General features: G+C 44.8%; 1 protein-coding gene across 2 annotated transcripts in view; it reads right to left on the bottom strand.

Annotated features, from left to right (window-relative positions):
* TACC1 (transforming acidic coiled-coil containing protein 1) overlaps positions 1 to 24373 on the bottom strand; it is a 102660-nt gene extending 78287 nt beyond the window's left edge. The window contains exon 1 of one of the 2 annotated variants that reach the window (XM_069766861.1): positions 24225 to 24373. In XM_069766861.1, coding sequence (XP_069622962.1) covers positions 24225 to 24289 — 65 coding nt within the window. In that variant the 5' untranslated portion in view covers positions 24290 to 24373. The remainder of the gene's footprint in view (positions 1 to 24224) is intronic. The other variant, XM_069766864.1, reaches the window with a different exon arrangement.
* Between the last annotated feature and the right edge of the window lie 1173 nt (positions 24374 to 25546).

Raw genomic sequence — 25546 nt, 5'->3', positions numbered from 1 at the left:
TCTATCAGGTAACACAAGCATACAACATGTTCACACTCCAGGCCAGATGGGGGAAATCTAATCCAGCTTGTGGGTGGCTCACCTGTATATACAGGTCCTTCTCAAAAAATTAGCATATAGTGTTAAATTTCATTATTTACCATAATGTAATGATTACAATTAAACTTTCATATATTATAGATTCATTATCCACCAACTGAAATTTGTCAGGTCTTTTATTGTTTCAATACTGATGATTTTGGCATACAACTCCTGATAACCCAAAAAACCTGTCTCAATAAATTAGCATATTTCACCCATCCAATCAAATAAAAGTGTTTTTTAATAACAAACAAAAAAACCATCAAATAATAGTGTTCAGTTATGCACTCAATACTTGGTCGGGAATCCTTTGGCAGAAATGACTGCTTCAATGCGGCGTGGCATGGAAGCAATCAGCCTGTGACACTGCTGAGATGTTATGGAGGCCCAGGATGCTTCAATAGCGGCCTTAAGCTCATCCAGAGTGTTGGGTCTTGCGTCTCTCAACTTTCTCTTCACAATATCCCACAGATTCTCTATGGGGTTCAGGTCAGGAGAGTTGGCAGGCCAATTGAGCACAGTAATACCATGGTCAGTAAACCATTTACCAGTGGTTTTGGCACTGTGAGCAGGTGCCAGGTCGTGCTGAAAAATGAAATCTTCATCTCCATAAAGCATTTCAGCCGATGGAAGCATGAAGTGCTCCAAAATCTCCTGATAGCTAGCTGCATTGACCCTGCCCTTGATGAAACACAGTGGACCAACACCAGCAGCTGACATGGCACCCCACACCATCACTGACTGTGGGTACGACTGAGGGGCGATCTAATAACCATGTATAAGTATATAAGGGGACAATACAAATATCTCGCTGAGGATCTGTTTATACCAAGGAAGGTGACGGGCACAAGGGGGCATTCTTTGCGTCTGGAGGAGAGAAGGTTTTTCCACCAACATAGAAGAGGATTCTTTACTGTTAGGGCAGTGAGAATCTGGAATTGCTTGCCTGAGGAGGTGGTGATGGCGAACTCAGTCGAGGGGTTCAAGAGAGGCCTGGATGTCTTCCTGGAGCAGAACAATATTGTATCATACAATTATTAGGTTCTGTAAAAGGACGTAGATCTGGGGATTTATTGACGGAATATAGGCTGAACTGGATGGACAAATGTCTTTTTTCGGCCTTACTAACTATGTTACTATGTTACTATGTTACTTGACACTGGACTTCAGGCATTTTGGCATTTCCTTCTCCCCAGTCTCCCTCCAGACTCTGGCACCTTGATTTCCGAATGACATGCAAAATTTGCTTTCATCAGAAAAAAGTACTTGGGACCACTTAGCAACAGTCCAGTGCTGCTTCTCTGTAGCCCAGGTCAGGCGCCTCTGCCGCTGTTTATGGTTCAAAAGTGGCTTTACCTGGGGAATGCGGCACCTGTAGCCCATTTCCTGCACACGCCTGTGCACGGTGGCTCTGGATGTTTCCACACCAGACTCAGTCCACTGCTTCCTCAGGTTCCCCAAGGTCTGGAATCGGTCCTTCTCCACAATCTTCCTCAGGGTCCGGTCTCCTCTTCTCGTTGTACAGCGTTTTCTGCCACATTGTTTCCTTCCAACAGACTTACCATTGAGGTGCCTTGATACAGCACTCTGGGAACAGCCTATTTGTTGAGAAATTTCTTTCTGGGTCTTACCCTCTTGCTTGAGGGTGTCAATGATGGCCTTCTTGACATCTGTCAGGTCGCTAGTCTTACCCATGATGGGGGTTTTGAGTAATGAACCAGGCAGGGAGTTTATAAAAGCCTCAGGTATCTTTTGCATGTGTTTAGAGTTAATTAGTTGATTCAGAAGATTAGGGTAATAGGTCGTTTAGAGAACCTTTTCTTGATATGCTAATTTATTGAGACAGGTTTTTTGGGTTATCAGGAGTTGTATGCCAAAATCATCAGTATTAAAACAATAAAAGACCTGACAAATTTCAGTTGGTGGATAATGAATCTATAATATATGAAAGTTTAATTGTAATCATTACATTATGGTAAATAATGAAATTTAACACTATATGCTAATTTTTTGAGAAGGACCTGTATATTCTGGTCTGGAGGGAAAGTTAGTTTGGGACAGTTCGTGCCAGACAGCAGACTGGAGCAGTCTGAGGCAGAGAGACGTGTGAGGGGCCGTGCAGCCAGAGGTGCTGCAGCTCCAGGATAGAGAGAATACAGAAGGAAGAAGAGATTTGTAGTGAGTGTGCAGGAGAGGAAAGCACAGGAGAGTGACCACTAGGGAGAATAGCTGCAACTGGGCTACCTCCCTACAGAACCCAGATTCCGGTAGCCGGAAGACCGAGGTTGTGTTGGACCCTAGGAGGCACAGCAGAAATCGGCAGGACAGCTGGACTACACGTCACCTGTCCACCCTAACACCTCGAGACACAGTGGCACATAGAGCCTGGGTCATGATAAAGACCCTGTAAAAAGGCTCGAGCCACCTGTCATATGGCTTAGTGCCCTACCTTTTTGGGCTGACCGGACCCTGCCTGTACCTGTGATCTGGTGCCCTGGACTGTGGATACCTGAAGTCTCCAGTAAACCAGGTAAAGAGACTGAAAACCTGTGCCCTCCATTCTTTACTGCACTGTTCACCATCCTCATCTATACACCGGGAGCCCTGGGGACCTACTTCACCTGTGGGAAGTTATACCATCTTAGCTGCCATAACATCATCCCAGAGGACCCCTTTAAGCCGTGTCGGTCCCCACTGACCGAATACCACAGGTGACGTCATGAACACAAACTTTATTCAAAACCCCTTTAAAGACATTCCCTTTTTCATGGGCACCCACGGCCACGGACCGGGTCATCGCCACCATGACACATCCCCTTAAGTACCGGACCAAGTACCCCTAGGCCCTGCAGGCGACACATTTACTCATTCCCATTTGTTAGCTTCCTTCTTTCGAAGTCTGACTGTTATGGAAGGAAAGTGCCAGTATTTACAGTGGGAGAAATTAGTATTTGATCCCTTGCTGATTTTGTAACTTTGCCCACTGTCAAAGACATGACAAAGTCTAATTTTAAGGGTAGGTTAATTTTATCATTGAGATAGAATATCAAAAATAAAATCCAGAAAATCACTTTGTATAAATTATATAAATTTATTTGCATTTTGCAGTGGGAAATAAGTATTTGATCACTCTGGAAGACTTAATACTTGGTGGCAAAACCCTTGTTGGCAAGCACAGGAGTCAGACTTTTTTGTAGCTGATGATGAGGTTTGCGCACATATCAGGGGGAACTTTGGTCCATTCCTTTTTGCAGATCATCTTTAAATCGTTAAGATTTTGAGGCTGGCACTTGGCAACTTGGAGCTTCAACTCCCTCCATAAGTTTCATAAGTTTTCTATGGGATTAAGGGCTGGAGACTGGCTAGGCCACTCCATGACCTTAATGTGCTTCTTTTTGAGCCACTCATTTGTTGCCTTGGCTGTAAGTTTTGGGTCATTGTCTTGCTGGAAGACCCAGCCACGACCCATTTTTAATGTCCTGGTGGAGGGAAGGAGTTTGTCACTCAGGATTTTACAGCACATGACTCCATCCATTCTCCCATTGATTAAACAATTAAAAAACTCAAGGCAGAATGCGCACACAACATCTGTGGCAAAATGTGAAACATAATATAGTATAATATAGGATACCCACGCCTCAGTGTGTGGCTACATGGATAGTTCAATGAGGACAATCAGAAAATACAAACAACAACAAAGAAAAACACCCAAAATACGCGGGGAGAGACCAGCACAATCGCTGGATGATCCAATAGCTAGTGATAGTATACATATAAATATATGCTGCCCAAATAAAATCTCCAAATGAAAACCTCCAAATAATTACCTTAAAGCACACTGCAGACTCCCTAGGATGCGCCCGACCCAACTCGCGTTTCGGCGTCTGCTTCGACCCCTGACGGTGTGCCCTTCAAGTTCTGGTATTGTCCCCACCTTTTTATTATTATCTTTGTATTGATATTTAAATAAACATTTTGTTTTCATTTTAATCATTGGACGTACAGTACAGACCAAAAGTTTGGACACACCTTCTCATTTAAAGATTTTTCTGTATTTTCATGACTTTGAAAATTGTAAATTCTCACTGAAGGCATCAAAACTATGAATTAACACATGTGGAATTATATACTTAACAAAAAGGTGTGAAACAACTGAAAATATGTCTTATATTCTAGGTTCTTCAAAGTAGCCACCTTTTGCTTTGATGACTGCTTAGCACACTCTTGGCATTCTCTTGATGAGCTTCAAGAGGTAGTCACCGGAAATGGTCTTCCAACAATCTTGAAGGAGTTCCCAGAGATGCTTAGCACTTGTTGGCCCTTTTGCCTTCACTCTGCGGTCCAGCTCACCCCAAACCATCTCGATTAGATTCAGGTCTGGTGACTGGATTCCAGGTCATCTGGCGTAGCACCCCATCACTCTCCTTCTTGGTCAAATAGCCCTTACACAGCCTGGAGGTGTGTTTGGGGTCATTGTCCTGTTGAAAAATAAATGATGGTCCAACTAAGCGCAAACCGGATGGATTAGCAAGGGAAAATATTCTTTGTGCGACTATGAAAATTGTACATTCACACTGAAGGCATCAAAATTATGAATTAACACATGTTGACCTACAGTATATACTTAAAGTGTGAAACAACTGAAAATATGTCTTATATTCTAGGTTCTTCAAAGTAGCCACCTTTTGCTTTGATGACTGCTTTGCACACTCTTGGCATTCTCTTGATGAGCTTCAAGAGGTAGTCACCGGGAATGGTCTTCCAACAATCTTGAAGGAGTTCCCAGAGATGCTTACCACTTGTTGGCCCTTTTGCCTTCACTCTGCGGTCCAGCTCACACCAAACCATCTGGATTGGGTTCAGGTCTGGTGTCTGTGGAGGCCAGGTCATCTGGTGTAGCACCCCATCACTCTCCCTCTTGATCAAATAGCCCTTACACAGCCTGGTGGTGTGTTTGGGGTCATTGTCCTGTTAAGAAATAAATGATGGTCCAACTAAATGCAAACCGGATGGAATAGCATGCTGCTGCAAGATGCTGTGGTAGCCATGCTGGTTCAGTATGCCTTCAATTTTGAATAAATCCCCAACAGTTTCACCAGCAAAGCACCCCCACACCATCACACCTCCTCCTCCATGCTTCACGGTGGGAACCAGGCATGTAGAGTCCATCCGTTCACCTTTTCTGCGTCGGTGGTTGGAACCAAAGATCTCAAATTTGGACTCATCAGACCAAAGCACAGATTTCCACTGGTCTAATGTCCATTTGTGAGTAAAATGTTATGCGTTATCAAGTAAACGTATGAGAAGATATGTATTCGCTATCTACTATATACCGTATATACTCGAGTATAAGCCGAGATTTTCAGCCCAAAATTTTGGGCTGAAAGTGCCCCTCTCGGCTTATACTCGAGTCACGGTGGGCGGCAGGGTCGGCGGGTGAGGGGGAGAGGGCGCTGAGGCATACTCACCAAGTCCCGCCGATCCTGACGCTCCCTCTGCCCGTCCCACGGTCTTCATTGCTGCAGCTCTTCCCCTGTTCAGCGGTCACGTGGGACCGCTGATTAGAGAAATGAATATGCGGCTCCACCTCCCATAGGGGTGGAGCCGCATATTCATTTCTCTAATCAGCGGTGCCGGTGACCACTGATAGAGGAAGAGGCTGCGGCACCGAAGACCGTGTGTCAGGCAGAGGGAGCGGGACGCCGGGAGCAGGTAAGTATGTAATATTCACCTGTCCGCGTTCCACCCGCTGGGCGCCGCTCTGTCTTCGCGTCCTCTTGCTCTGACTGTTCAGGTCAGAGGGCGCGATGACACATATAGTGTGCGTGCCACCCTCTGCCTTAACAGTCAGTGCGGAGAGACGCCGGGACCGGACGCTGAGGAGCTGCAAGCAAGAGAGGTGAGTATGGCATTTTTTTTTTATTGCAGCAGGAATGGCAGAGCTTTCTATGGCACAGCTATGTGGCAATAATGAACGGTGCAGAGCACTATATGGCAGCTATGGGGCAATAATGAACGGCGCAGAGTACTATATGGCAGCTATGGGGCAATAATGAACGGCGCAGAGCACTATATGGCAGAACTATGGGGCAATAATGAACGGTGCAGAGCACTATATGGCACAGCTATGGGGCAATAATGAACGGTGCAGAGCACTATATGGCACAGCTATGGGGCAATAATGAACGGTGCAGAGCACTACATGGCACAGCAATGGGGCAATAATGAACGGTGCAGAGCACTATATGGCACAGCTATGGGGCAATAATGAACGGTGCAGAGCACTATATGGCACAGCTATGGGGCAATGAACGGTGCAGAGCACTATATGGCACAGCTATGGGGCAATAATGAACGGTGCAGAGCACTATATATGGCACAGCTAAGGGGCAATAATGAACGGTGCAGAGCACTATATGGCACAGCTTTCTATGGTACATCTATGGGGAAATAATGAACGGTGCAGAGCACTATATGGCACAGCTATGGGGCCATAATGAACAGTATGGAGCATCTATTTTTATTTTTGAAATTCACAGGTAGCTGCTGCATTTTCCACCCTAGGCTTATACTCGAGTCAATAAGTTTTCCCAGTTTTTTGTGGCAAAATTAGGGGGGTCGGCTTATACTCGGGTCGGCTTATACTCGAGTATATACGGTATAATCCTTCCCAAGTTCCCTGGACGAAGCATTTCATTGCGAAACGCGCGTCGGGTGTGGTGGACGCCTGGACTCTGTCACCTTTGGTAATGACTACGCTTTTATATATATGTTAATTTGTTGCATACATGTTAATAGGATTAATTTGACTATACCAAACTCCCTTCACTTAATCTTGTTGTGAGTACCCTCTCCAGTATGGTTAAACAATGTCTATATAAACATTGGCCTAGTCTCTATAGGGGTGTGTTGTCTGTATAAAACAGGACTTTTGTTTGACATGTATTATGTGATATTCAACAACTCATTACCTCATATATATATATATATTTTTACTTATGACTGCATACATACGTATTACCTCCAGGTGTGTCCACTTTTTCTTTCCTGGACATGTGGTCCTCACCCTTGGATTATACTGGATTTTTTAATAGTTCTTTGTGATTTGTTAAACAATAAATAAATAATATATTTTAATTGGATTTGATTTGGTGTGGAGCCTTTCTTTTATAGGTGTTTATATATTGCTTGTGGTCTCCATTAGGATATATAGTTAGGTGTTTTGTTTCATTCAGGAACATCGGTTATATGTGACCTGCACTGATGTAGCACCCTCACAGCACAAGTCCACACACCTAGGCAGGACTCCCACTGTCATGTAATATGCCGACACGTAAGAGACTAGTACCCCAAGAACGACTACTGCGATACGTTACATTTTCATCTCAACAGCAATGTAATTATAATAGGTGCAGGGGTTGCAATCGCCAATAGGGGGTCCCAAAAGTTCTCTTTGACCCACATGAAAAAATGAATAAAAAGGTTTATGCCACTGCATCCCAAAATGGTCAACGGTAATTCAGAGCAGGGGTATGGCAGTCCCGGACATACCAGTGTATACCTGCTGGTAGTCCTGACTTTCCTACAACAGTAGGAAAGTCAGGACTGCAAAAAAAAGCTCAGTACAGAAAAACTATGGCCCATTTTAGGGACAATCTTGGGTTGAGGATAGAAATGTCCCAATGTTTCGACTTTTGAATATTGGTCAGTATGACGGGAAGTCCATGTAATGTTTTAACTTCTTTTCTAGGAGGGTGGAGGTATTTCTTTTAGCCCTCTCAGTGTACATCTATGCAGTGTCTTCAAGATGTCGGTGTACCTGATGAGTTTTTGAAGTAGAAAACGCTTCAGGAAAATGTCAAGTGTTTTCATGAAGCTTCTTCTTTCTCATCTTTTCGGTCATTTTTATCTTTGTCCCTGGCATCTTTTTTGGGGCGCTGTTTTTATGGTGTCTTTGCCACAGGCATATTTTTTTGGGGGGGTTGTTTTTACAACATCTTTTTCCCTGGCATTTTTCTTTTGGGGTAATTTTTTTGTGCTTTGAAAGACGTGACTGAAAAAGAAGCTCAAAAAGACTGATCCTATACAGTGGGGAAAAAAAGTATTTAGTCAGCCCCCAATTGTGCAAGTTTTGTTAATGACCAAATACTTATTTTCCACCATAATTTGCAAAATAAATCTTGCCAAATCAGACAAGGTGATTTTCTGGATTTGTTCTCATTTTGACTCTCATAGTTGTGGTCTACCTATGATGTCAATTACAGGCCTCTCATCTTTTTAAGTGGGAGAACATAATTGGTGGCTGACTAAATATTTTCTTTCCCCACTATACACACCATGTCGTTTTGACATTGCAGTAGATATGTTCATTCTTTTTACGAGCTTTTTCAGGCAAATTTCGGATACAATAACATCACTGATGATAAAATATGAATACTGAGCAATCACTGATAGAATCTGATGCAAAACATTAAATTATATACTGTTCAAGAAAAAAAATGGATGTCTGAATGATGAAGTTTAAAAGCGGTATTCCAGCTCCATTGACCCCGCTGTATCAGGAATGAGCCAGTCCATGGGTAACATAACATCTAGTGATACCTGCTGGCATACGTGCGCTGTTGACAGGTACCAGTAGACATGGCTCCACTCACCTGCCGATCTGGAAGTGAACTGAGCTGCTATACCCCATTAACATACTGGTGTCATCACTCCAAAATCACCACATCCATAACCAATAGCAAGCAAACATATAGCTGCCATAGAGGTGGATCATGTAGATGCCGTTTGTTTTTTTGGACTATGGGAACCTTACTTAAAGTAACCTTACCCATTTTTCATGAGAAGGTAAATCTACAGCCCCTACAGGATAAAGTTTCAAGAATGTACTGAGCAACACTGTCCAAGAATGGTGTAGTTTCATGAACCAGTGCCAAAAGTAGTCTCCGTTTTGGATATGTGCATTGCTATAAAAGGTTAATTCCCCAATATACGTTTGTTGGGTGTCCTTTGGTGGAAACCTTTATTTGCTTGGAAACCTTCCCAGAAATCTCATTCACTCCACTGATGATGTCATCATATATATTTTTTTTTTTTATAATAATTGGGTCAGTGTCTCTAGGTGTAGCGACCTGACTTAGAAATGAAGGTAATTCAAGCCAGAATGGTAAATAGGTGAAAGATTCCAGTTGAGGAATGAACAACAGCTGCCGACCGTGTCATCCCGGGCGGAGGTCTTTCCAACTTCTTTCACTGCCCCTCCAGCTGTCTCCTGGTTATTCATCAGCATTCTCATATGATGAAATATTTAACGGGGTTAAACCTTCTCAAGACTTGCTGAAGCAGATGGAGCTTCTGACAGGTAGGGCAAAGGGGTGCAGACAGAGGTAATGATGGCTGTAAGCACAAAATAATGACTGACGCAAAGAAACCTAAATTCAACTTTATGTATATTGTGTAGTAGCCAGTGACTTACCTCTAATACTAGCAGGCGAGGCCATTATAGAACCCATGAGTTGGGGAGGTCTGGGGTCAGTACTAGTGCAGCGCCCCAGAGTCCTGGTCGTTGCAGTAATGTCGCTCTGCCGCTAAGGGGAGTGATGTTATGTCTGATTGCACTAAAGGAGTTCATCTGACCAGGTATCACAGCACACATTACACTTCACACTCCGGCCACTAGGGGGAGCAAAAGGCACTATGTATTAGGCCACTCCTCACACTGGTAAAACTGGGGGTCGGATAGGAAGTTAGTTCAGAACGCAGCCTGGGAGAGTTCCAGGGAGGACCTGTCAGGGGTGGGTTCCTGACAGGGGCCTAGCACAATAAATAGAAAGCAACGGAACCGCGCCTGCACTACCTTGCGGCGGTATCCTAAGAAAGGACACGAAGAGAAGGATATTGTGGAAAGTGACAAACGAGATCAAGCACAAAAGGAGAGCCAGTAGGAGTCGTGCCTCGAGAATGGCAACTTCCTACTGAGGTGCGTAGCCGGTGACCGGAACACCGAGGAAGTAACTGACTTTATGCCTTACTTCAAATACCGCAGGACAGTTAATTATAGGTTGGCTGTCTACCATACATCACCTAAGCAGATGCAGCGCCCCAGAGATCTGGTCGTTGCAGTAACGTCGCTCTGCCACTAAGGGGAGTGATGGTACGTCTGATGGCACTAAAGGAGTTCTACTGACCAGGTATCACCAAGCACACACTACACTTCACACTCCGGCCACTAGGGGGAGCAAAAGGCTTATTTATTGGGCCACTTCTCACATTGGTAAAACTAGGGGTCGGACAGGAAGTTAGGCAGAACGAAGCCTGGGAGAGCTCCAGGGAGGACCTGTCAGAACTGGGAAATCTGGCAGGTACTTAGCGAAAGGACAGATTGTTACGGAACCGCGCCTGCCCTACCTTGCGGCGGTATCCTAAGAAAGAGACAAGAAAGGAAGGATATTGTGGAACAGTGAGAAACGAGATCAGCACAAAGGAGATCCAGTAGGAGTCGTGCCCCGAGAACGGCAACATCTTACTGAGGCGCATAGCTGGTGGCCGGAGCATCGAAGAAGTAACAGTCTCCACACATTACTTGAAACAGCGGCAGGACAGTTAATTACAGGTTGGCTGTCTACCATACAACACCTAAGAAGGACATAGGAGGCAATCGTGGGAGAGGGGCGACACTAGGGTTCCAGAATAACTCCAGGCCTACCTGTCATAAAGGTGCGTCCTAGCCATAACATACCTGGGGGATGGAGAAGAGAAAGATCTAGAACGAACGAGAACAGAAGTTGTGAGGACTATCCTGAATGCTCAGCAGGGAAGCACTACAACACACAGGCGCTAGTGGGTAGACACTGATTTCCACCTGCAAAGGGAACTCTGGATGTGCCTTCGGACCGGCTGGTCTCAGACAGCCCTGTTGAAAGTGCCCTGGATTGAGGATCCTGAAACCTTCAGTAAAAGGTAAAGAAACTGAACCCTGTGTCCTCGTTATTCCTCGCACTACGCACCATCACCCTTTATTGGACGCCCCTTAGCAGGGTCACGGGCCGGGTCCAGCCACTGTGACAACCCCAGAACTGAGACAGAAAGGACCGGTACCAAGTAACCTGTGGCCCTGTGTCTGGGGGCGATCCGCAGACATAGGGGGCAAGCGTGGAGAGGGGCGTCTCTAGGGTCCCAGAATAGCTCCGAGCCTTCCCGTCAAACGGGTGCGTCCTATCCAGATAACTTGGGGGACGAAGAGAGAGCAAGAGAAAGAACGAGAACAGAAGTTGTGAGGACTATCCCGAATGCTCAGCAGGGAAGAACTACAACACACAGGTGCTAGTGGTAGGCACTGATTTCCACCTGCAAAGGGAACTCTGGATGTGCCTTCGGACCGGCCGGTCTCAGACAGCCTTGTTAACAGTGCTCCGGATTGAGGATCCTGAAGTCTTCAGTAAAAGGTAAAGAGACTGCAACCCTGTGTCCTCGATATTAACTCCGCCTCACACCATCGCCACCTACACTACTGGGAAGCCCTGGGGACACACTTCGCCTGTGGGAAGGTATACCATCTAGCTGCCATTCCATCACCCCAGCGGACCCCTAAGCAGCGTCGGTCACCCTGACCGAGTACCACAGGTGGCGTCACGAACCCTTGACAAAATACCATCACCCCTTTTATTGGACGCCCCTTAGCAGGGTCACGGACCGGGTCCAGCCACCGTGACAACTCCAGAATTGAGACAGAGAGGACCGGTACCGAGTAACCTGTGGCCCTGTGTCTGGGGGCGCTCCACTAGCATCGCGCCCACCCCCTCGCCCGACATCACAATTTCAACTGTGTCTGCAGATAACCTAGATGCAGATAGCCTTGAAAGCAATGATGGAAAAGGGTGCCGTCAGTGACCTCCTCCATCATTATCCTTGTGTGTGTGAGCTCTGACATCTCGGCACAAAGGGTACGATGATGTCACTACATCACACCCACTGTACGAAACTTCAGAATACAAGCTGCAGACATTTTTTTTAAATCAATAAGTACATAGTACTCAATGGGGTGATCATACTGTGTGGAGGGCTGTGTGCGGGCCATTATCCTGTGTAAGGGGTCCATTATACTCTGTGGAGGGCTGTGTGTGGGACATTATACTGTGTAAGGGGTCCATTATACTCTGTGGAGGGCTGTGTGTGGGACATTATACTGTGTAAGGGGTCCATTATACTCTGTGGAGGGCTGTGTTTGGGACAATATACTGTATAAGGGGTCTATTATACTCTGTGGAGGGCTGTGTGTGGGCCATTATACTGTATAAGGGGTCCATTATACTCTGTGGAGGGCTGTGTGCGGGCCATTATCCTGTGTAAGGGGTCCATTATACTCTGTGGAGGGCTGTGTGCGGGCCATTATCCTGTGTAAGGGGTCCATTATACTCTGTGGAGGGCTGTGTGCGGGCCATTATCCTGTGTAAGGGGTCCATTATACTCTGTGGAGGGCTGTGTGTGGGCCATTATACTGTATATGGGGTCCTTTATACTCTGTGGAGGGCTGTGTGTGGGACATTTATACTGTTTAAGGGGTCCATTATACTCTGTGGAGGGCTGTGTGCGGGCCATTATCCTGTGTAAGGGGTCCGTTATACTCTGTGGAGGGCTGTGTGTGGGCCATTATAGTGTATAAGGGGTCCATTATACTCTGTGGAGAGCTGTGTGCAGGCCATTCTACTGTAAAATGGGTCCATTATACTGTGTGCGGGCCATTGTAATGTTTGAAGGTCTAGTGGGGGGCATTATGCTGTCTGAGGGCCATCATAATGTGTGGAGGGTTGTTGGGGCGATCATACTGCTTAGAGGGCTGTCTAGGGTGCATTATAATATGTGGGGGCCATTTTACTGTGTAGAGGGCTGTGTGAGGGCCATTATCCTGTGTAAGGCGTCCATTATACTCTGTGGAGGGCTGTGTGTGGGACATTATCCTGTGTAAGGGGTCCATTATACTCTGTGGAGAGCTGTGTGTGGGCCATTATACTGTATATGGGGTCCTTTATACTCTGTGGAGGGCTGTGTGTGGGCCATTATCCTGTGTAAGGGGTCCGTTATACTCTGTGGAGGGCTGTGTGCGGGCCATTTTACTGTAAAATGGGTCCATTATACTGTGTGCGGGCCATTGTAATGTTTGAAGGTCTAGTGGGGGCCATTGTGCTGTCTGAGGGCCATCATAATGTGTGGAGGGTTGTTGGGGCAATCATACTGCTTAGAGGGCTGTCTAGGGTGCATTATAATACATGGGGGGCCATTTTGCTGTGTGAGGGCCATTGTACTGTGTGGGAAGACTGTGTCAGGACCATCATACTGTGTGTAGGGGACTGTGGGGGCCACCATACTGTGTTGAGGTCACTGTGGGAGCATCAAACTGTGCGTGTGGAGGAATTTACCATGGGCGTGTCATACTATGTTTTACTGTAATCATACTTTCTGGGGCCCATGGAATGGGTATCTTAGTGTGTTGGTGGGAGCAGGTTGCGGGATGTAGTAATGGACAGGAGGCAGAGCAAGGGTTACAGTTTAACTTTACTGATACAGGAGTATACTCCATGCAGGGAGTGGAAAATAGAGGCAGGGGCATAGCAGGTGATAGGAGCACAATAGGTGTGCTGAGGAAGGTAATGAGGGCAAAAATATAACAACTGTTCATTAAGGGTAAACTTATCAGTCTGATGGCTTCCTGACTGCAGTCTTAAGTTCTAACGGTGGTGCCAATGCGATCAGCACGTGATGAATCCGGTGTCGTCCTGCAGGCGTTAATGTTCTGGTTCCTGGCGATGGGTCCTTGACATCTTGCACGGGGTCCTAGGTCCCGGTTGAGGGTGAAGAGCGGTCTCTAACACTGCCGGGGCTTAACGCAGCTCAGCAGAAATAGGCGGGTGAGAAAGGGTAGAGTTCTAGGTAAGTCACCCGGGGTTTCTTAGGCGGCATGCGCGTGTTCTTTACGGGCCCGTAGTGTCAGGTACCTGGAGTAGTGGGAGCCGACGGGCAAAATACAGTTCTACGGTCACAGTATCTGTAAGTGGCAGAAGAGATACTATAGCGCAGGCCTGCGCTGTCACGGTGCTCAGAGGACGGAGCACTATACTTCCCCTGCTGCGCACTGCGTGTTTCCACCAAGTCTCTGCTCCTTTTTGCGCGCTCTCTCCTTTTTATCCTAGCTGCGCCCCCTGCTGTCCAGTGGAACGGTCCGTCCGGGTCTCTAAGCTTTCCCCCAGACAACAAAAGTGACAGACCGACAGTTCCGGACACGGCGCAAGAAAGGTACCCCCGGTCCGATGCCTTTTCTTACACTGGAACATTAAGGGGCTTCAGTAGGAACAAAATGAGTTTTTTAAGAGCTGCAAAGTTGTGAAATATGATCTGTGTGACCCAGCCAAATATTTTATTCATTTATTTTTTGGGGTAAGGGACAATTAGGACTTCCGTTATGATTTCTATGTATGACCCTGGTAATAACTGGCTATAGCCTATGGCGGAGGCTCATGATGTTGTATGTACTGATGGGTGAGAGGCTGTTTTTTCATTAATTTAATGAGCAATGGGATGCTGGGCTGACAGAATACCCCATGGCTTAGTAATATGGGTTGTCTGGGTGGACAAGAAGTGTCACCACTGTTTTTTTTTTTTTTTTTAACTTTTAGATTGATTTTCACATTTAAAGCGACCATTTTCTGACTTGTCAGTGTAGGCAACAGCTGCAGGCTTATGTTGAAGGAACTGTGCTGAGTGGACAGCAGATGGCGCTGTGTTGATATAGTTTGTCAGATTGTTTTGTATGACCCTGTTTGGTTTGTGGCAGCTTCCCTTCCTGTGATCCTCCATGTTGTGATGATGAAGGAAACAGTTGCTTTATGTCCTTGGAAGTACATTCTCCCAAAATGTCTAAGTGCTGATGAATCTGCAGAAAGCTAAACTCTGCAACATTATTATCCACAGAACAGTTGCAGTGCTGTGAGTCACTGAACTGTAACTTCCAGTAAATCTGAAAATAAAAGATGTAACAGAGCCCATATAACAGATTGCAATGTGCATGATGTCTGCTCGTCGTTTTCTTCTACGAATTAACTCCCCCAATGTTTTCTTCCAACATGCCTCTATGACAATATAATGAAAGCTTCCAAAAAGGCGGCAATTAGGGTGCGTTTCTAACATGTGATGCCACCCATCGTGACTTTATCTTTTAATACTGACAGTTGGGCTTTAGGATCGAGCATAGATATCACATAAGACTGCTGCCTCCCCATCTGTAAGCCCCATAATGAGTAAGTGGTGGTCGGGGAGGATGATTTATCAATATATAATAGGAAGTGGCATCATTGGAAACTGAGATTATGTTGCCACACTGTGGTTATAAAGGGTATTGCAAAGGGGGACAAGTCATCAAGATTTACCCCTAGAGGTTACTAGTAGCGGTTAATCACCTCGTAATACCCTTTATAATGATGCCTGTGTTATCCCTAACGCTTAATGTCAGTGTATAAAAGCTAAGCTTAATGGTCCCTGCTCTCCCTGCCCTGCAACCACCACACTAGTTCGGGACCTCTGTAAATCAATGCCACTGCACAGGGAGAAGCATGTCCATCACGAGCAGGGAAGAGGAGGAAAAGGATGGCCACTGGCGACCCCAGACAGAGAGAGCAGGGACAATAAATATGTTTTTAAACCCTCAGCGCTCCTGTAAAACTTGGTCTCAGCACACACTGCAATGCTCTCTTTTGCCAAACTCAACAGCCTCATAAATGCCTATAAGGCTGTCACATTCAGGTGACCCACAGACAACAATCTCCCAAATTCTTCAGAAGCCTTGTCTTACAAGGAAAAACATCCCTGCCCGGCTTATCTTGTCAAAACTTACATCGTCTGTCAAAAGCATGTGGGAAAACCTGTTATGTCTGATGAGACCAAGGTTAAACTTTTTGGCCATAATTCCAAAAGTTATGTTTGGTGTAAAGTCAACACTGCATCACCAAATGAACACCATACCCACAGTGAGGCATGGTGGAGGCAGCATTATGTTTTTAGTTCTGTTTTGTGGCAGCTGGAACTGGGGCTTAATTATGGTGAGGGAAATTATGAACAGTTCCAGACATCAGTAAATATTACAACTAAACTTTCTGCTAAAAAGCTGAAAATAAAGACGAATTTCACCTTTCAGCATAACAATGAACCAAAGTGACCTCAAAATCAATGGAAGAATGGCTTCACTAGAAAAAGATAACGTTTCTCCTCATGGAGAGTGACATACCAGCTGGCTTGTCAAGGTAAGGAGGCTTATTCGCCATGCAATGCTCCTCTGGGAAAGAGGCAATTTGCATACTTAATTTCCCAGAGGAGCATTGCATGGCGAATAAGCCTCCTTACCTTGACAAGCCAGAGATGGTATGTCACTCTCCATAAGGAGAAACGTTACCCCTTAGACCCACCCCAGTCCAGAGCCTCTCACCTAGCCAAATCAGTTCTCATGATTCGCACTGACGAGGGCCAACAGCCCGAAACACCGTGTCTGCGAATTGCGATACTGATTTGGCTTTTATCCTAAGTCATATTGCACGACTCGTTAAAGGGTTGATTGTGACTTGTAGGGTCGCTACTTCCAACAGGTGGCGTTATAGAGTTTAAGTCCTCTTTTTCTCAGAAGAGGCAATTTGCATAGAAAAAGATAATAGTTTTGCAATGGCCCAGCCAGAACCCAATTAAAAATCTCTTTGTGACCTGAAGAGGGCGCTGTACACAGACGATGCCTCACAATCTGACAGGTGCTGCAAGGAAGAGTGGGCAAACATTGCCAATCCTAGATGTGCCATGCTGATAGACTCCTACCCAAAAAAGATTGAGAGCTGTCATAAATTTAAAGGGTACATGAACAAAGTTTAACCACATTATTTTAGTTATTTCGCTTTATTTTTCAATGGATTTGTACAGATTATGGGAGGCATTCAGAAATATTTCTTTTTTTTGGTATGATTTAGTTTAGAGGAGATAAACCTGGCATTTTAACAAGGGTATGTAGACTTTTTTTTTACACTATAATCACACAACAATTCTAACATGAAACCAGAGAATGAAAAGTTATAGGAGCCAAATGAATAGAAATCACAATGTCTGATGCACCATCTAGTGGTCAGACGTGGTACTACAATTGACCCCAAGTGATCCGTTTTTTTATCCCGTGGACAAGTAAATGGCCCGCAGCCAGCGCACCATAAAGGACCATCTATTTCTATCTCGTTAGTCCCATTTCCCAGTATCGGGCATTGTATGCATCATTTTTGCCATTTTTTACTTTCTTAAAGCTGCAGGCCAATCAGTGACAAATCGCTATACAGCTAGCACTGGATGATGTCGGTGGCCGGGCAATGTTGGGTAATGCCTCATCCGACTGGAAAAAATAGATAGTAAAATGAAGCCGCTGTCATCGAATGATTACAGCGTTTTCTATGTTAAGAGTGTTGTTCACATGTGACCAGACCTATCCATCAGCCTCCTCCAATAGAGAAGCAGCTTTCCTATATGTCGTGTTTTTTGATCTGAAGGTTTTGCGCCGATCCCGGTTACGCGAGTGACGAAAGGCGCTGGCACGGGAGGTACGTATAGGTGTTCTTATTCAGATCGAGAAGGGGGTGGTCTTAATAGTGGACGACCCCTTTAATAGCCGCCGCTGTAAAAAAAAAAACCCGACTGTACACCGATGACAAGGCAGAAAAAAAAATCGTCCCACTTTTCTACATGAAATTCTGAACAATTTTTTTATACTGTGCCCTATCACAAAACGATGAAATAACACCAACGCACCACAGAACCAAGAAGTCCGCATATAAAATCATCTGATATGAGCGCAATACAATTTATAAAAAATACCGCTATACCAGTAATAAGGTTTTTGGTGGTCGCAGACCATTTGTAGTGAGGGATGACCCCTGAAGGTGACCCTGGGTGCAGCATGTCAGGCTGTGTTGCAGAGGGCACATTCACACGGTCAGTATTTTACCTCAGTATTTGGTCAGTATTTTACCTCAGTATTTGTAAGCCAAAACCAGGAAAGGAACAATCACAGGGAAAGTATAATAGAAACGCGTCACCACTTGTATTTATCACCCACTCCTGGATTTGGCTTACAAATACTGAGGTAAAATACTGAGGTAAAATACTGAGGTAAAATACCGAGGTAAAATTCCGAGGTAAAATACTGAGGTAAAATACTGAGTGTGTGAACGTGGCCTTATTTGGTTAGTACTGCAAAAGAGCAAAGGTCTGGAGGGAATGTAGAAATCCCGTGCTACATGTTACACGCTGGAAATATGAGATCTTTCAGAAAATGTTCTTCTCTTGTGAGACATTCACAGAGGCCACAATCCATCCTATTGTTCGGTGCTTGGAGTATCATGGACGTGTGAAAATCTGTTGCTGGGGAAGACGGCTCACAAATACTATTTTTTCCTCCTCTTCTTCCAAGAGCTAGCACATTTTTTGTATTTCTGCATCAATGTAGCTGTATGAGGGTTGTTGTTTTTTATGGGTCACGGTGTAGTTTGGAAATATGTTAACATTTCCCTTTCTATTTATTGCACAGAAAAAAAGAAGGAAAAAAATCCAAGTTTGGTAAAGTAGTGAAAACACGGCGAAAGCTCAATTTTTAAAAAATTATTTTAGTTTTTAGGGAATTCAATGCGCACTAAAAATTTAGTGCGCATTTTAACATTTTATTTTACTTTTTTCTATATTAACTGGAGGTTTCCAAAACAAAGCAGTTTAATTTAAAACATGACATATCAAAAAGAGACAAAGACTGCAACAACAAAAAAAAATCTATAAAAACGCACACAAAAGAAATGTACGAAAAAATGCAGCTAATAGGTGCAGAAATGGTGAAATTCGGCCAATACTCATAGTGGGTAGGAGAAGCTTTGTACGTTTTTTTTTTCTCCTACACAGGTGCACAGTAAACTAATCCCCATCATTCACACAGGAGCAGCCTGGATATTTGCCATCGGCTCATTCCCGCCCCCAGATCCGTGTGAGCGGGCGCTGCAGGACTGGCCGGACGTGTTTCTGGATTATCTGATAGTCCGCGCATATTATGTATAAATATGTCCTGTAATAAGTGTGGGAACAAATCATCAGGGCAAGGACCGCACCCAGCGGACTAGGACTGTCAGCAGCTGGAAAACACACAAGTGCAGGGACAGGTGCACATCCTGCTCAGGGTGTGGTGACATATGCAAACACCATCAGTCCGAAGCGTATTGTAACCCTTTATTGTCCAAGAAATAATAGCTGGGTATTGGGCCGGGGAGCAGATTTGCCTACACTGCCAGAAGGTTTAGGAAACTTCCCGAAAAAAAGGGGAAACCTCCGGGAAAAGAAGGCAAACTCCACGGCACTGTGTCCAAGCTAAGCCCCTGACCCTGTTTATTCCTGCGGTCCGGTCACTGCCCGGAGGGAGTTCCGGGGTCTCCTCTGTATGAAATCCAAATGCCCTAATTGGGAAACCCTTTAGGCTGTATTCACACATAGCATAGCCGCGGGGACTTGAACATATTATTTGAGCACACTGAAGACCCTCGGTTAGCACCCGAGCATGCTCAGATAACACCTTATCCCAGCACGTTCGCTCGTCACTATTCTCCATGAGAAAGCCGCTGTCAGACATCTCTGGCAGTGGCTTATCTCAGGGATGATATCAGACATGCCGGATCCTTACCTGCCCCCCAACAATTGTCTGTTAGGGGCACCAATACACATTAGACTGTTGTCAGAACACGTATCGGTGGGTTCCTCTGATGCTACTCTAATGTGTATGGGGGGCTTTACTCCACTCTAGATGTGATTTTGTCATTGTATGGCGGTTATTATCAGTGCACTTTATGGCACTAATACTTTTATAGCTCGGTTATCTTTTAGTGTATTGTGCCTGAGTACATTTTCATCTGTCACTTTCTGAACCAGACTTTCCCACCCTTCAGCTGAGTTCTCACGTCATCCGCCAGAGGCCAATCATCAGAGGTGATATTGTAGATTATATTAGATTACTATGGTAAAGTCACACTGCAGATTATAATGCCGCATTGTCCGACATCAAGGACAGCTGAAGTTGCAAAGCTCCCAGAACAACCCTTATGTATAACTTATGACAGAAAGTAGCCACTTCAGCCGATTGTGCCACATTCTCGCCATACTTCTTATACAGATTTTATGACTGGACAGAGGGTGATCATAGTGTGATCCAATTTTCTCGGAAGAGAAGATAGAAAAAAAAATGTCTCCAATCTCTTCATACTGCGTGGAAATAGTTTTGCACTCACATGTCATCCGAGTGCAGTCCGATGTTTTCCATGGACTTGCATGGCCGAGTCCGATCCGAATGTAAGGTGCAAATCATGCATGCAGTGACATGGACCTGTGCTTAGCCCCATAGAATAAAACTGGTCCGAGTGCGATCTAATGTTTTATTGTTTTGCACTTAGACCGAACATATAGCCATGTGCATGAGCCCTAAGGATAGGTGATCTGCCCAGGGTCAGACTGGCCCACCGGAGAACCGGAGGATTCTCCGCGGTGCCCAGGCACTGACACCTTCTGGCATACTGGCCAGCAGCAGCCTAGGGCCCCCACTGCTCCACGGGCCCCCAGCCAGTGGTGTCGCTACTAGCGCCGCTCCGAGCAGCTATGGGGCCCCTGAGTCAGGGGGCCCACCTGGTGTCAGCTGAGCAGCAGCTGGAGACAAGAGCCTGTCCCCGCTGCTAAAGAGAAATTAATATTCATACCTCCCCATGCCCCCATGGGCGTGGAGAGGAGTGAGTATTCATTTCACATAGCGGGCAGCATTAGCCGCAGGCTGAGGCTAACACTGCCCACATATAAATCCAGAGCGGCTGCATTGGGGCCCCGGAGGTGGGCCCCTGCAGGGCGGCTAATCCGTGCAGCTTGGCAGCGAATTGCTGCAGGAACCTGATGCCGTCGTGCTTCCAGTCCGCTGCCCAGTGCTTCCTGTCTGACACAGCGCGGCTGGATGACGTCAACATTCAGCGCGGCTGTTTCAGAGAGGATGCTGCTTCCTGGATGTGCTGCGGGGAACGTGCGGAGAGGTGAATGTTGCTGCGTCTGTTTGGCTGCCTGCGTGAGTGTATGTGGTGCGGTGGTGTGTGTGTGTATGTGGTGCGGTGCTGTGTGTGCGTAGTGCGTGTATTGGAGATTGGCAATGTCGTGGGTGATAGAGAGAGCAGTGATGGAAATGGAGGGGGAGAAGGCAATTTTGGTGGTGGTGGAAAGGATGATGGGGTGGTGGGGGATTAGGCAATGATGGAGGTGGTGGAATGGGCAATGATGGGGTGGTGGGGGAGAAGGCAATGATGGAGGTGGTGATGAGGACAATGATGGAGGTGGAGGAGGGATGCATTATACCCTATGAGGGGATCTGCACTATACTTTGAGGGGGCTACATTATATTCTGTGGAGGGGGCTGCAATATATTCTGTGTGGGGGCTGCATTCTCTCAGGGGGCTACATTATATTCTGGGGGGCTACATAATACTATATGAGGGGGCTACAATATATTGTATGGGGGCTGCATTATACCTTATGAAGGGGTTGCATTCTGTTATGTTCTGTGTGGAGGGGCTGCATTATACTGTGAGGGGCTGTATTATACCATATGAGGGGGCTACATTATATTCTGTTTGGGAGTTGCATTATACCTTATGAGGGGGTTGCATTATATTTTGTGGGGTGCTGCATTATACCTTATGAGGGTACTGCAGTATACCCGATGGGGGTGCTACATTATATTCTATGGGGGGTTGCATTATACCTTATGAGGGGGTTGCATTATATTGCAGGGTGCTGCATTATACTCTATGAGGGGCTGCATTATATTTTGTGAAGGGGGCTGCATTTTATTCCATGAGGGGGGTACATTATATTCTATGAGGGGGGCTACTCCAACCCCTGCTACATAATTAAGACATGTACTACTTTATATTATATCCTAATATTAGTGTGTTTTACCGCACACTACAAGTGGTTTTGTATTTATTTCTATGTAGCTACATAGTGGGCCCCAAGAATGATTTTCTCTGGTGGGTCCAAGATGCTCCAGTCCGATGCTGGATCTGCCTATAAATCCCCTTTAAGCTTTGGCATGTCTTGTTTAGATTTTAAGGTAAAAAACACATTGTATAAGGTTATTGCCATCATTTGAAGCTCAAGGATAGGTCACATTTATCAACTGGTGCAATGTCAACTACTGGGCTCTGCAATGAACCTGACGATGGGACTGAAGTACCCCTGTTGGCACAGGCTGGCAGCCTTACATGCTTGCCACCGTTCCATTCATTCTTTGTAGGGCTACTGGAAATTGCCGACTACAGTGCTCAGCCTTTTTGTGGCAGTCCTATAGGCAATGATTGGAGAGGTGGAGATCACGGCATTTCAGAGCCCCGTTTTCTGGATTGGTGGAGGTCCAGGTAGTCAGACCACTATTGGTCCCCTTTTATTACCTATTTTTATTAAAGAGGATAGGATAAGTTTTAATGATGGGAATAACACAATAATATTAAAGTGAGTGCCCCATTGTTATACAGGGCATTTTTTAAGGAATAATTATTAATACCCTGTAGACCCCCGATCCTTCGCTGCTTTATTAAACTACTTTTTATTGTGTTCTACAGTGGTTGAAAATTGGTTAGAAAAATTCAGGAGTCCTATATGACATTATTAAAGATCTGACTGATTGGTTTCCCGGTAATTCTAGCTGTCAATATTAACCCCTCCACAACATATGACGTATATTTACGTCATATGTCGTGTCCCTGACTTTGATGCGGGCTCATATGCTGAGCCTGCATATTTCTCCGCACATGATGGTTGATTTAATCAGTCATCATGTGCCTTTAACAGCCGTGGGTGGATCAGTACTTCGCCCCGCTGCTGTTTTAACCAGTTAAATCTGACAGTGGGATTTAACACGTGCTGCCAAGAAGAGCATTGTGCATGAGCACCCGTCATGTAATCACGGGGCGCCAATGGGTTATCACAACAGCCGAGGGTCTAATGATGACCCCCCCCGCCTATATTTACGATCCTCTTGTGAATGCCGTCCCATGGCTGAAGCACTGCTATGTATAGCACCTGTGATCAGACGATCGCAGCTTCAAGTCCCCTTAGGGGACTATTAAATAAAGTAAAAAAAAAAAAAGTTTTGGAAAATATAAAAAATACAAAAATTCAAATCACCCCCACATTTTCCCCATTGAAAATAAAACATAAAAAAATACACATTTTGTATCCGAAGAAGTGTCCGATCTATCAAAATATAAAATAAATTAATCCGATAGGTAAACGATGCAACGAAAAAACAAATTAGAAGGTCCAGAATTAAGGGGTTTTGGCTGCTGCAAAATTGCAATAAAATGCGGTAAGAGGCGATCAAAACATCTTATTTACCCCAAAATATTCACAGTAAAAATGTCAGCTCGGGGCACAAAAAATAATCGCACACCAGCCCCAGATCCTGAACATGCAAAACGCAACGGCTGACACTGGTACAAAAAATGTTTTTATGCAAATTTCCACATTTTATTCGCCACTTAAATTTTTTTTAAAACTATACGTGTTTGGTATCTGCGTACTTGTACTGGCCTGGGGAATTATATTAACAGGTTAGTATTACCATATAGTGAACAAGGTAAATAAAAAACAAAACAAAAAAAAAAACAATTATGGCATTGCACTTTTTTTTTTTGCAATTTCACTGCACTTGGATCTTTTTTTTCCCCGTATGGTAAAACCAATGCTGTCGTTCAAAAGTACAACTCGTCCTGCAAAAAACAAGCCCTCACATGGCCGTATTGACGGAAAAATAAAAAAATTATGGCTCTGGGAAGAAGGCGAGGAATAAGGCAAAATGACCAGGGGTGAAAGGGTTATTAACCGCATAAAGTGCTAAAAAAAAATACCGACATACACTGTTATTATATTTTAGAAAAAAATAGTAAATATTACGGTATGATGGCGCAGCGATGCTCAATATCATCTCCCATCGCTTGCTTTTGCCCAGAAGTCCATGACTCTGCATATAGCATTACACAGCGAAGTATGGCGGAGAGGCTCTTACTCACCAGGGCTGGGGCTGCGGGGGTATCTCAGGCTGAGCCTTCTTCCTTTGGGACAGTGCTCCCCCCATAGTGATGTCTAGGGGTCTTCCCAGCCTGGATTCCCCTGGAGATCTCCTGTGGGAGCTTGGAGCTGCAGTGAGGATGTCGCTGCATTGCAGGGAGGGTGAGCAGCGGTTGATGGCAGTTACTGTGATCCACCAATGACAGCACTCCCTGCCCTAACCTGGGAGCTTAACCCCTGGTGCACTTACCCACTGAGCCTCCTTCAGGTGCACAGTCATTTTTCTCCACTGTCTCATCCGTATACATGCACCAAGGTTATTCATAATATTTCCACTTGTAAAACTTCTTCCAAGATGTAGTTCTGCCTGAGAATTAGGGAAAAACTCATCCATAAGACCCCCCCGTGCTGAGTGGTCTTAAAGGGATATTCCCACCTTAAACCATGTCACATACTGTAGCCATGTAATAATAATAATAATAATAATAATCTTTATTTATATAGCGCCAACATATTCCGCAGCGCTTTACAGTTTAACAGTTTCAAACACAACAGTCATAAGTAACAACGTTAACAATACAATAATTAAAGCAAAATAAGACGACCCTGCTCGTGAGAGCTTACAATCTACAATGAGGTGGGAGAGAATAAAAGTATTATTGATCACTGGTGGTCCCGGGGGAAGGCAAAAGAGCCCCTGTTATTCTGCCATTATTTTTGGGTTTGGAAAAGTCTCTGTGTGGTATAAATGACGTTACCTTGATTTTTCGGGTCGGTCCGATTATCCAAATACCTAATTTATAAACTTATACATTTCTAAACCATATTCTAAGAACAATTATTTTTTTATTTTTGCATCGACGGAGTTGACTGACAGCTTGCTTTTTTACGGAGGGGTGGCGGGTAAGAGGGAATTATACTTTTTTTTTATTTTTTTTTTTTATTACCACCATTTTTTTTTTCTGTATAAAAGACATTTAACCGTCACCTTTTTATTCTATTTTACTTAGGAAGGCAGACGAGGCAAAAAAGTAATTTTATTTTTCGTTTTTAATACTGCATTTACCGTATTTCATTAGTTTTTGCATTGTTATTAACCTGAAATAACCAATTATATTTTTTTATTATTATTTAGTTTTTTTATGTAACAAATAGAACTTTTATAGGGTTTTTTCCATAGGTTTGAAAACATTTTAAAACTCTTTTTTTATTTTTTTTTTTTAGTCAGAATATTGGTGTTGAACATGTATGTTTGATTGGTAAAGTACACTGCAATACTTGCAGGATTACCGGTATATAATGGGAAACCTTCGCTCCAGCTCTT

The sequence above is a fragment of the Ranitomeya imitator genome, chromosome 4, assembly GCF_032444005.1.
Source record: "Ranitomeya imitator isolate aRanImi1 chromosome 4, aRanImi1.pri, whole genome shotgun sequence".
NCBI lineage: Eukaryota > Metazoa > Chordata > Amphibia > Anura > Dendrobatidae > Ranitomeya > Ranitomeya imitator.
This window is presented reverse-complemented; position numbering and strand designations above follow the sequence as displayed.